Source organism: Stegastes partitus, unplaced genomic scaffold (assembly GCF_000690725.1).
Source record: "Stegastes partitus isolate 25-593 unplaced genomic scaffold, Stegastes_partitus-1.0.2 Scaffold2347, whole genome shotgun sequence".
NCBI lineage: Eukaryota > Metazoa > Chordata > Actinopteri > Pomacentridae > Stegastes > Stegastes partitus.
The window spans coordinates 48,220-61,629 of record NW_007580078.1 but is presented as its reverse complement, the minus strand read 5'-3'; the positions used below and the strand labels follow the sequence as shown (position 1 = coordinate 61,629).

The 13,410-nt window shown below is 36.7% G+C and overlaps 1 protein-coding gene across 1 annotated transcript; it reads right to left on the bottom strand.

Moving 5' to 3' along the window:
* Positions 1 to 1,922: 1,922 nt before the first annotated feature.
* On the bottom strand, positions 1,923 to 10,872 carry LOC103374757 (homeobox protein DBX1-B-like). The gene is made up of 4 exons (XM_008304900.1): positions 10,503 to 10,872; positions 9,751 to 9,834; positions 3,621 to 3,823; positions 1,923 to 2,412 (listed from the first exon to the last, which is right to left on the bottom strand). The coding sequence occupies exons 1-4, from the start codon at positions 10,870 to 10,872 to the stop codon at positions 2,104 to 2,106; spliced, it is 966 nt and encodes a 321-aa protein (XP_008303122.1). The 3' UTR covers positions 1,923 to 2,103.
* Positions 10,873 to 13,410: the final 2,538 nt, after the last annotated feature.

Genomic DNA, 13,410 nt, shown 5'->3' with positions numbered 1-13,410 from the left:
TGACTTGTGACTTGTTGAACGCTGACCTGGTCTCACCTCTGGGTAAAGTAGTACTACATCAGTGCAGCGTTTCTCAGAAGGATGACCGACCAGGTGACCATGTGACTCGGTGACCATGTAGCCAGGTGACTGTCAGCTGATCTACCTGTGACTTGTTTTCAGGGCTGCAGGACTTTCAGGCTGCTCTGAAGATCGACCCTCATAACGAAGCTCTGCAGGCCGACGCACAGAGAATCAGAGACATCATTCAAGGCTCTGCAGGGGAGACACAATGAAACACAACTGTGTGATCCATACAGTGTTTGAAAACAGTACTAAAAATACAAATACAAATAAAAATCAATACAACTTCAGAGTCCAAACCGTCATAAATGTCTCGTTTTGTCCAAAAATACACAAAGATTCTATTTCAAAGCCGCTGAATCTTACATCTGAGAGCAGATATTTGACACGTTCATTTAGATTATTGAAGATCAACTCATAGATTAACTGATCACCTCAATTTATTGATGAGAACGTAAATAAATTATTTACATCTCAGTTCCATTGATGTCTTCATACTTTGGATCGCAAAACAACAAGAAAGTGTTGTTTGTCCGTTTGTTGTTTGTGTTATTTGTGTAGCTGCTTGCTGACTATTTGTGTGACCTGTTAATATGTACAGAGAACACTGGAGGTGTCTGTCAGTGAGCACAGAGCGCCACCATGTGGTCAAATAATGTCACCAATCACAAAATCAATTGATTTAATATCAATACATGAAGGTGGAAGAAGACTTTAGATCCTAAACTTCAGTAAAAGTACTGTGTAAGACGATTTTCTTAAGTAAAAGTGCTGAATTCAGAATCCTACTTTAGTAACAGCATTGAAGTATTAACATTTAAATATACTTAAAGTACCAGAAGTACTGAATGACTCACATTAGAATCAGAAATATATGGTTAACTGGATTATAGATGTTGATGTTTGCAGCTTGAGATACTTTTAATGATTAATCAATAATAATAAAGCGTAGTTTATTAGTTGATTTATATTCTAGATATAATAATTTAATAATCTTAAGTAAAAAAAAAAGCTTTAAAATAAACATAATGGACTATGAAGTATATTTGTCTCAAATATTTAGTGGAGTAGAATCAGAAAGAAGCATAACATGGACTTAAGTACACAAAGATCACACCTCAGTACACAGTAATTAAAATAAATGTACTACAGACCTCTGAAGATATGAGTTGATGATTCCTCTGAGTATCCAGAAATCCTTAAATGACTCCAGGTACAAATTCTGAACCAGAAAAGAGAAAAAACTGAGAACCTGAAATCATGAAATCTGCAGCATTTGTGCAGGAAAATTAAATTCTTTTCACTCAGATTTTCCCTCTTGATTAACAGATTTACATGTTTTCAGTGGCTCTTAATGGTCTTAATACTTTGGTATTTGGTATGTTTATTTTTAGAATAAATATAAAATAGAAATTGTAAAAACTGATCTCACTGGTTGTAATTTTTTAAAAAACATTTTCTATTTATCAATTTTACATGTTTTTATCCTGTCTTCGCTCTTGATTTTTTTTGTTCATATTTCTTTATCGTTATCTTGCAGCACTTTGGTCAACTCTGCTTGTTTTAAGACATTTTCTATCAATTAAACAAGCTTTTTAAAAAAAAAGAAGCCGGAACTTTTCTTTAATCTTGTTCATTTTTTCTTCACGCCCCGGCTTATTGGTTTCGGTTTGCCTTTTCTTTTAAGGCTTTTTTTTTTAGAAGCTCTTTACACATTTTGTGCAGGAAAAACCCAATTTTGTGAAGTAGTTAAACTGTAAAATAAAGCAGTGAAAGTATAATAATTCTCTCTGAACTGCAGTGGAGTAAAAATATGAAGAAAACACAACAATCAGAAAGACACTGAACACCAACATAAATGAGACTTTTCAAGATTTATTTGAGAAAATATAAAGGCTGAGAAACATTTTGTATATTTAAACATTTCACTCTACAATATTAAATCTAATCCGGCTCAGTGTCTTTATTTGCTGCGTCGACACTCTGAACCACGTATAAACAGAACATACAGCTATGTACAGGGCAGGTTCCGCTGCTGCTTCAGGAAACTGTGATTTCTTCGCCGTCCGACTCCGACTGTTTGCTCGACTCTGACGGGGACGAGGGGTTCTGATGGTGAAGGTGGTGGTTGTGGTGGTGATGGTGGTGGCTGTGGTGGAGGTTTGACTCTTGGCTCTCGGCCGTCGTCCTGCTCAGCCGGCTGCAGAAGTCGGAGCCCACGTCGGTGAGGTCCGGGTGGGGGTTGGTCTTGGTGGGGAGGGTCTGCTGGCGGCAGCCGCCCGTCGACAGCAGCTCGCGCTCCTTCGAGTTCCTCCACTTCATCCGGCGGTTCTGGAACCAGATCTTCACCTGGACGGGGGTCACAGTTAACAGTTAACCCAGTTGTCACCTGCAGAACTCAACTATTTTACTCACATTGTTTCAAACGTGGAGACACAAAACAAACTAAACTCAAACCACATAAAACAAAAATAATGCAAAAAAGTGATTATTTATGTGCTAAAAATGATCTGCTGAGCTCTTATTTTGGAGGATTTTGAGTTGATTACTCTGAAAATCTAGTTAGCCAGAAAAAAATGACATTTTCTAAATTGTTTCCTTAATTAGTGAAGTTGCCGTTATTCATAAAGAATATTTAAAACATCAGATATTAATTGAAGTGACTGAAAAATAACATTAAATTTATTTAAAGGCAAACCTCTACGTATTCATACAAACTTACCTGACCAATTTCAGTATTAGCTTTAAAACCCCAAGGTATTATTTACTATATAAATTCATCTAATAAGTATAAATGTTGAGGTAAAACCCCACAATACGACATAGGTACAGACTTAGTTGGGTCCTTTTATTATCACAATATGAATAACTGTATAAATTTACAACCACCACCTACTAGAAGCTCAGTAATAACCAGAAATTATCACATTTCTGTCGACAAAAGCTGAAAATATAAGAGCTTAAAGGTAGAGCTGTTGTGTTACGCTGCAAAGATGTTCAGGATAAAGTACAAGAGCTTTTATCAGTGTTTGCTTGAGAACATAAACTGGGCTGTTGGTTAAAATAAGCTCCACATTTAGCTTTTAGTTTCACTTTCCATTGATTTTTTTACTTCCATCTACTTATTGTAGCTGCACACTGAAGCTAAATCACGTGTTGCATGAGTTCCTTTTTACCTGCTGCAGATAAATGGCTGTTTTCACGAATTATCACTAAGAAACTTAAAAATAGACACGTCAAGAGTCTGAATTTTACTGCACATGTCATGTAAAGGTGAAATTTTAATCTGTTCTCAGATCGTTTCAATATTTATGATAATTAGTTTTAAAAAAAAAATTGTCTCTGTTTAGGTTTGATTTTCAACATTTACAACAAAATAAAGGAAACAGCAACACCAGCAAAGATACACAACGTGGTGTCCTGCACTTCACTGACGGTCCACTAGAGGGCAGTTAACTTCTGTTCACTTTGATTGAAAAGAGTTAAACGCACAACATAAAAATAAATGTTGTATCCAGTCTGTCCATCGGCTCTCTGTTTCTGTTCTTGTTTTCTACCTGCGAGTCTTTGAGTCCCAGTTTGCCGGCGAGCTTCTTCCTGTCCGGTTTGCTGATGTACTTCTGCTTCTGGAAGGTTCTCTCCAGCGCCTTCCTCTGGAGGTCGGAGAACACGGCCCGCCGCAGCATCCCCCTCCTGGGCTTCCCTCTGGGGGCCAGGGGCCACGAAAACGTCCCCGGAACCGGAACCACCGACGAGGAGGCTGCAGAGAACAAAACAGGAGAGAGAAAATAAATCCATGAGTCTGGTTCGGGATGCTCCTGATCAATAGTTCTGTTGTCAGTTTAAAAAAAACTAACATTTTGAAAAGCAAAATTCCTTAAAAGTAAGAAAATAGTCAAAAAACAGCAAAATCTAATCGACAAGGGTGCATTTAGGAGTCATTTCAAACCTTTAATCACATTTTCTAATAACAAAATGTGCTTTAAAAGCCTCTGCTTACACATTATTTTGTGTTTATTCTGACACGTACGACCTGATTTTTATTTTCTACATCAACCCGTTTCTTTTTCAGCTTGCTGGACATTACTGCTGTAAAATAACATCTTTTAAGCTCAATTGTACATCAATATAATTAAAACCCTATATAACTAGTTTAATCGGCCGGTATTTCTGGTGCAGACTAGTGAGATTTTAATCGTTCACATCACTGGTGTCAATAAAAGTAAATTAGAAGCAGGTTCAGTGAATAAATGATAAATCTCATGACATGTGGTTTTTAATCTGTTATTGAACATATAGAATCTAAATTACAGCTTTTTTTCCACTTTATTGTCCAAAATACAACAAAATCAAAACCTCCACTGCTGACTTGTGCAACACTAACATAATAAACAGAGTGAATGAATGATCAAATCTAACATTACAGGTAAAAGTTTAAGTAGCATCAGTATGAATGTTTATTAATTCACTAGAATTAGAAGTTAGAGTAGAAATCTGTGAGCAGGAGAACTTGTGCTTGTTTGAATTAAATGCACAAACAATAAAGTAATCGTCTTTAAGTCGGCTTTTCTGAGTTTTATTGGTCCTGTAGTGTTTCCAAAGAGCAACAGATCCAACTTTAAGTGACCCGGACGAGCAGAATCCTTTAGAGATTTAGTTTCAGCCTCTGAACCACAAAACCCGCTGGTGGATTTATTTATTTTAAGGGAAAAAAATCAGCAAAATGAGACCATTTATCAGCCAGAAACTGTAAAAACTGAAAAAATGTCTGATGTATAAGTGATTTAACCAGAAAAACATCTAAAAATAAGCAATAAATTGTCATATTTGAGGTTTTATGTGTAAAAATAAAAAAAAAAATAAAGCATTTGCACAAGAATCTGCAAGACAAACTCAAACATTTAGCGACGACTAACTTGTTTAACCCTTTGTGCCAAAATGACTTGTCACTGCTTCCATATAGAACTTTTACTTATTGTATTGTTTTTATTAAGGCACTATTCTTCTCTGGTACTTGTATTCTTATTTTATTTACTTTTATTTTTTACTTTTTATTTTTATTCTTATTTGGAATTACTTGTTTACTTTAACTGTTTTGCTTGCTTTAACTGTACTCTGGCAAAACAATTTCCTTCGGGATGAATAAAGTTTATCTTTATCTTTATCTTTATCTTTATCTTTTAATTTGAGTAAAAATGAGCCACAGTGAAGAAAAACCTTTTGAATGAAGCCCCACACATGAGTTTTGTCCTTAAAAGTCTTTTCTTCTGACACTTTCCCGACCAAAGTTCTGCTTCTTTAATCCTGAACGGCTCTACATATCAGCCGTATTTAAATTTCAGAGGCTTTTCTGCTTTTTTTTTCTTTTTGGCGATTACTCCTGCGTTCGTCCCTCCTTGTCTCCGTAATGAGCACACAGGCTCCCCGATGCTCGCCATAATATCCCCGTTCTGCCTGAAATCTGACGCTGAAGAGCCCAATTTGTCGAGCGGTGGAAACAGAGCCTATGCTAATGAGCCGGGCCCTCCAGAGCCGGGCTCACACCGCCTCTAATGAAGCATGAAGGAGGCTTGTATGGGCTGCAAATGCACAGAGAACCGTGATTGTGTTGTAATGAATTGAGTGGAAAAGGCCGTCGACAGGCCACTATATTACAGGCCCATTAAAGGCAGGTCAGAGGATTCACTCACGCTTCGGGGTTCAGGCCTCCTCAGCCTCCTCATTACAGATGTTGTGAGGAAATACGCTGAAAATGAAGCGTAGATTTTGCAGAAATGTGTTAAAATTCTGCAGCTAGTTCACGTATTTGTCGACCATTACTGGAGTTATTTCTATTTCTAAGTTATTTACAGCTGCATAAATGGAAAAAAAAGAGTTGGATTAAAATCACTTCACATATAAAAAGCTTGATTTGAGTTTTATTTCTGACTTTTTTCTGCTGTATGTTTGTGAAACTGGGTTTTTACAGCCTGGTTCTGTATTTTTATTTTGTTTTTGCATGTGATACGTTTTTTTCATCTAAATTCCTGAAAAGTTTGTTCAACTGGCTGCAAACTGTGAGAATAAATCACATTTAATTTGGTGATAATTATACGAGAAATAGAGAAAGTTTGTCCAGTCCCTGTTCGTTATATTTTAGTTTTAAGGGGAAAAAACGTAGCAGGTAAAAGAAAAACAGTTGCACAGTTTCTTAGAGAGACACAAAAACCAAACTCAGTGTCTTTATTTTCTGCATTTTCCAGCTAAATCTTCCTCATCGTTTCCTTAAACTCTGCTGCAATTTAGCTGATCAATCACAGGATGTTGAGGTTTATTGTGAGGAAAATGGAAACCGTGTTTTTAAGTTTATAGTAAAAAGAAAAAAACTTGTAAATGATACACAAGGAAGGTAAAGTTTTGTTCATAAACTGTCTCTAATTGAGTTTCTAAAAAGTCGTTAACAGCTTTTTTAGAGAGAAAAAGAGACTCACTGAGTGTCTTTATTTCACAGCTTCTCTATTTTCCAGCTAATTACCTGAAATGTTCCTGATTAGTTGTTGATTCATGATGTTTCCTCAGAAACTGCAGCAGGTTCAGTTTAATTCTAATGAAGACTAAAGTGTTCGCTGGTTTATGGGTTTTTAAGTTAAAAAAAATAGTAAATGATGCGTCAGGTGGGTGGAAATGTGTGAATAAACTGATGTCAGTGTCCAGCAGAGTTTCTAAAATCAGAAAAATTGTAAACAGTTAGAGAGAAAATGAAGCAAAGTTCCTGGAAATTCTCCTCAGAATTTTCGACAAATCTGCTCTTTAGCTGTAAATCGCCGGATATTTCCAGAAAAACCAGATCAATCTACAACATCTGTCCGTATTTAAGATATGAAATGATTAAATTATTATTTCTGTTGCAGATGTGCAGCAGCTCAATGACTTCAGCTGGATTTTGTTATTGTGGAGTCTGACTTTACAAGAACCTTTATAAAATAATATAATATTAATATCAGCACAAATTTACCGTCACTAGTTGGCGTTTCCCTTTAAGCAGTGGACAGAGCAGGAAAAGTTCATGTGACACGTTGTATTTGTGCAGCAGACATGCAAGAAAATGTAATAATGCTTTGAGTAATAGCAGCTTTGAGCTCCAGTAGAGCTCCATGTGAAGGAAATCTGCAAACATGCTGCAGAAACATCACTGAAATGCAGATTTACTGAACAGATCGATGAAGTTTTGCATGTCAGAGTCAAGAAAAGTCACCCTGAAGAGGTTTTGTTTGTCTATTTTTAACTTACCTGTCGTGTAATTTTACATTTTTGCCCAAAAACCTAAACTTTTCCTCCGTTTTCTTTATAATAAGCAGCAAAATGTGCAGCGTTTTCTTGGACACTTGCTTCATTTTGCAGCAGATTCGTATTAAATCGAGAGGAAAGTTTGCAGAAAATGCAAACTGATGAAAACAATGCGTGTGTGTGGATTTTTCAGGCCTCTATGTGACATTTTTCTAGTTCTTCAGGCTCTTGGCAGCTTTGCACCTCCAGCGAATTATCAAAACGGAGAAGTCAGAGTTTAGAAAGAGCTCAACAGAGATCTTGTGAGTGACAAACCCACCGACTAACTCCGCTGAATGCTGCCGATGTGTGTGTGTGTGTGGTTTCGCCTCCGATTGGTCACGGCTCTGGCGGCTTTGTGGGCCGGTCGAGGGGCTTGGTGGGAAAACGACGGCGCGTGAAGAGGCGCCGAGTTCCCGAGCTGGGAAGATACCCGCCTCGCATTTAGACCATGACAAACGGCACTAATATATTTAAAGCGGAACAAACCGGACTAATTTGTAGATTAGGACAACTGGTGCTAATGTCAGCAGTCAGCAGCCTAAAGAGGCCTTCAGACGGACGGAGAGCGTTCTGAGCCGACCGACGGATTCCCAAGATGCTTTACAGCAGCAGGACGGGCTGGAAAATGAAATTAAACCAGTAAAAAGGTGATTTATCAGAGCTCGTTATGAAAATACTTCAACTTTGCTGCATCTGCAGTTTGTTCTAAAGTCAAACAGCTGCTTTCAAACCCAAAGTGAATCACTCTCAGATTGATCACCAACTCACAGGCTACAAATGTGTGAAACTAAAAGAGTTTTGGAATTAATTAATTTTAAATTATTGTAGCTCAGGGCATCATGCAGAGATTTAAACACTCGCTGCCTTCTAAAAAATATGTTTTGGTTCCCAGGAAAAAAGTCAAAAAGAACCTAAAAATTCAGATTTTAATACATTCACAGTAAAACCAAAAACATTTTGTGTGTCTTCTTGTCATTTTTACAGTTTTATATGTTCTCACTGTCCTACATTTTTATGAAAATGGACCAAAAATTACACTTGAATCAGTTTGTAAACGACAAAGTCTTGTCAAAAAAAAAAAAAATCAATGATTCCTGCTGATGTTTCTGGGTGGTTTTACTCCGTGAGACTGTAATAAAAATATTTTAATTTAATAAAACAGACTCTCCCTTTATTGTTTTCAAAAAAGTGTAAAGTGATCAAACCACCTCCTAATTAAAAATAAATAAATTAATTAATTAAGAGCCAGTGTTCATCATTTTATTTTTTTATTTTTCATAACTTCTAATTAATTTTTAAAAACTTTTTTAAAACATTTTTTCTAGATTATTTATTACAATTTTATACAATTTTCAGTTTTCACCATAATAATAATAATAATAATTATAATTTTAACTTTATTTTATCTTTTCTTTTAAACCATCTCTTTATTAATTTTTATCGACTGTAATTGATTTTATGATGTTTAACATGATAAAAGTTCTTTAACTATGCTGTGAAAATGAATCATATTTACATCCTGATTGACTTTAACTTATCTCAACCGTTTTCATTAACTCTCACATTATCCATTAGATTTTCGATTGATTGTGAAAACAGTGAGAAAAACCTGTAATCATTTTAAACGCACAAAAGTGACGTCTTGTTTTGTCTAAAAACCCAAATATATTCAATTTATTATCATCTGTAAGAAAGAAAAGCCTCAAATTCTCACAAAATAGAAAATAATTGATTTGTTTGCTTTAAAGGAAACTATCATTGAATGAATTAAATAGTTCGTTACACATAATTAGACAACCGGCACCTCGATTAATCGATTCGTTGTTCGATGTTTAAAATGTCAGAACAGAGTGAAAAATGTCCGTCAGTGTTTCCTTCGTCTGGTTTTGTCCAAAAATATTCAGTTTACTGTCACAGAAACCAGAAAATATTCACATTTAAGAAGCTGCAATCAGAGAATTTAGGTTTTTCTCTAAAGAATACTTAAATTTACACATTGAATTATCAAAATAGTTGAATAGTTCAACAGTTAACAGCTGGAAACACCCTTTAACTGAACTTTATGCCTTCGTAGCAGTGATCTGAAGCAGAGGCCTGGAGGCCCGCTGAGGCTTCCAGGCCCCTTCAGGCCTTTTTCAGTCACTTATTTATACCTGGAGTCACATTAAGTGGCAGAAAAATGCAGATTTTGAGCATCACATTGTAACCAGAGGTGGATATCAAAGTAAAACGGACATAAATATCCTCAGATTAGAGCTCAGAATGCAGCAAATGCAACAAAATGGACCTGAATAGGTGCTAAAAGTGAAGATTTTTCTCATATACATGAAGTTTTAAACAATTAAAAATCACAAAATCAGCTGTAAATGAGCAGAGTACCTGTGAAATAGGAAGCTCTGATGAAAGGATGGAGCGTCCCGTCAAAGAACGGCAGCGGGAAGGATTTGGTCTGAAGACTCTGAACTGGAGGAAGAAACACAGACGCCTCAAAACCAGGAATCTCGTTAAAGGTTTACAGCTTCTCACTACTTTATACACTTTTAAATACACTTTACTACCTTTATTCTAACTTTAGTGATGTGTTTTTATTCTCAGAGTAAGATTTTAACATTTTACTTTAAACAAACATAATAAAATACAAGATCAGCTAAAAATAAATCAGTATATTCAGGCTATTTTATCACATAGTTTTACTAAAAAGTGACGTCCCATCGAAACTTATATGATCCCTGAAATAACTCATCTTCCAAAGAATTCACAATAAAATAAAAATCAAGACAAAAACCTAAAGAACCTTCACATCTTCTCTAATCAATGTTAAATTAATGAACAGCTAGAACTGAAAAACCCACATTTGTCTCATATTCAGAGTTCAATGCATTTAAATTTGACCTAAAACTGGTTTTAAAAGCAGAACTCAATTGTGAAGTGACAAACTGGTATTTTCAATGAATGTAGAATATTTTTCAGTCCTTTATTAGAAAATATTAAAAGTATTACAATTTAAAAACTAATTAAAAAGACAAAAACATGTATAAATACCACTACTGATAGCTTAATAATAATAATAATCAGTAATATTAAATGATAAATTCTACTTTGAAAGTAAATAAAAGCAGGTTAGGACTCACCGCTCCGTGTTGACGGGGCCAGGATCGCACTGACGCCGAACTTGAGGAAGCCAGACTCGGGGCAGGCGGTGTGCGGAGGTCCGGGGCTGCCGCGGCTCGGAGGCCCGGAGCTCTGCAGCCCGGAGCGCTCTGTGGCGGCTCCACACGCCCGGGGAGAGGAGCCCGGCCCGGGGCTGAGCGGGAGGATGTCCCCGGGACTCCTGGAGGAGAAAGTCCGATGTATGTACCCGACAGGCTGGCTCAGCCGGAGGAGATCCTCCACCAGGAAGCCGGAGGGCAGCGACCGGTTGAGGGGCGAGGGGAGGGCCGCGGGGGGACGCAGGAAGCCCGGGTAGAGGGGCGGCGGCAGCGCGCTGCAGGGGAACATCATGTCTGGAGAAGAGGCGTCGGTCCGGACCGCAGCTCTGCAGCTCCGCGGCCTCTTAGACACGTTTTATACCGGAGACTGCCCAACACGCACCGACACGCGCGCCCAGGAGCGTGCACGCGTGCACATGCATGCGCACAAGTTCAACTCTCTGCGTGAAGCAAAGTTCAGGTCCGGAGGAGGACCGAGGACGAGCCGGACCGCCCCGGAGCCCCGACGTCTTTATTCTGCTCCGGAGCTGATGGATGTGTGCAGACATGAGAGCACAGGATTAATCCTGCAGGAAGATGTCAAACACACAAACACACAAACAAACACACAAACAAACACACAAACACCACATATCGAAACCACACAGTCTGAGGATGAAGAATATTCTGGACTTTAAACACTCTGTGGAACATCTTTGGTCTCTACATGTACTAGAACACATGATACATGTGGGTGTTTTTCTACATATAGGCAAAAAAATAAAAATAAAAATATGTGCAATATTTAAATTTTTGTCAATATTTCCATTCATGACAGAATCTTCGGTACCACTGTCATGTGCACCACTGTTTCTTATAATTAGTCCTTATGCATATCTTGGTTTATTTTGGTTTATTTTCTAATTTTGCAGGGTTGTAATCTTGCAAATGTTCCCTACTGTGGGATTAATTAAGGCTTTTATTATTTTACATGATGGGATATTTGGCCAGTGAGCAGCTCCCAGAGAGCAACAGGTTTTTAAATCTATATAAAACATTTAAACGGTGCCATTTCTTTTTTTAAATTTTTAGAATTAATGCATAATGATGAGTTTCTTATCTGAGTCTACGCTGCAGGAGTTCATCAGATTAAACTCTTCTTTGTCTTTCATCTGTCGCTGGAATAAAGTGATAAAAATAACAAAGATGAATTAAAATGAATGATAAATACACATAAAATGAAAAGAATCACAGCTCAGCCACCATTAAACCGCTTCATAACTCCAGTAGAGACGACAGATCAGGCTGCTCAGTGTGTGTCAAGCTTCCACTGGTGGAAAGTAACTAAGTACATTTACTTGAGTATTGTACTTACATGCAGTTTTAAGGTAGTTGTACTTTACATGAGTATTTGTATTTTCTGCTCCACTACAGTTCAGACACAAATGTACTTTTTTTACGCCATTAAATATGCATGAAAACTGGAGTTACTTTGCAGGTTTTGTTTAATTAAACTAAATATAATCGACAAATAAATGATGATGTAATGTTATAGATTAAGATATTGATCCTTGGAGGGAAATTCACAAGAAGCAGACGTAAAAATCACCTTTATCTGGTGCAACATTAAAGTGATGAACACATTAATGCATTAATGAATATAATAAATGGGATAAATTATTCTGAAACATGGCAGTCTGCATGATGAGTACTTTTACTTTGTTACTTTATCTTGCTGCTTCTGTCAAACACATAAATCCAATTCTTTTTTTCTTGTGACCGAGTAATTGTGCACTTCTATTTAATCTGAGTACTTCTTCTTTGACGTTCACAGAATCAGTGCTGGAAAGTAACTAAAGTACAGTTACTAAAGTATCAGGTACTTTATTGAGTATTTCATTCTCATGCAACTTCATCCTCCTGCTGCTCTGATTTTATCCAACAGCTGCAACATAAACCAACATTTTTCCACGTGAATACTTAAATAAGATGCTTTGTTGTAAATGTATTTACTTACATACAAGTTTAAAGTCAAGCAAATAATTAATCAATTGAATATTTTAACAGTAATTTAATTTTCTTGCAAAAACAATGCAGCTTTTCAAAAATTATTTTAGTATTTCTTAATAGATTTTTAGTTATTTTATGGTGTCAACATTTCTCACAGATTTTTACAAATCAAACAATCAATAATAAATAATCAGCAGATTGATCCAAAATTAAAATAATAATTAGTTTGAAATAAAAACCATATAAAGTAGCTTCACATTAATCTGCTGCAGCCATAAAATGATGCATCAGAAATAATAAATACACAATATGAAAATTTTTATGCATACTTTAAGTACTTTTTTTTTTTTTTTTTTAACTTGTACTTTATAAACCAGTACTTTATCTGTAGCCGAGTATTCTTAGAGTCCTCCGTCCTCGTCACCGTGAGCCGCCTGTCACTCACTTCAGACTGAAGCTTTTCCACTTAAATCGATCGGACGATGAGAGCCTTAAAGTCGGCTTTGTTCTGGTCACCTTTGATCACAGCGACCGTCTGAGAGCCGACCAAGGTCAGAAACACAGAACACCCACCGTCCCTGAACGCCCCGCGCTCACCTCCACTCAGAAAATCAAAAAGAAGCAGCAGGACGGCAGCTCGAGCTTTCATTTGGTGCAGATCCCAGTCGGTACTGTTGTTTATATGTTGTTTATATGTTGTTTATATGTTGTCTCTCAACATTTAAAGCATAGATGCATCAATGTAGGCAAAGAAAACCATTAAAGCAACATTCAGTACTTCAAAAACAACATGTAATGCACTAAATAGTTGTTTTGGATTTCTTTGTGGTACTTTTGTGTC

What these genes read in the sequence shown, in the direction of transcription:
- LOC103374757 (XM_008304900.1), bottom strand. Translation starts at nt 10,872, where the DNA reads ATGATGTTCCCCTGCAGCGCGCTGCCGCCGCCCCTCTACCCGGGCTTC. An exon ending in CAGAGCTTCCTATTTCACAG is followed by an intron (nt 3,824 to 9,750) that starts GTACTCTGCTCA and finishes TGTTCTCTGCAG; the next exon opens with CCTCCTCGTCGGTGGTTCCG. An exon ending in TGGGACTCAAAGACTCGCAG is followed by an intron (nt 2,413 to 3,620) that starts GTAGAAAACAAG and finishes ACCCCCGTCCAG; the next exon opens with GTGAAGATCTGGTTCCAGAA.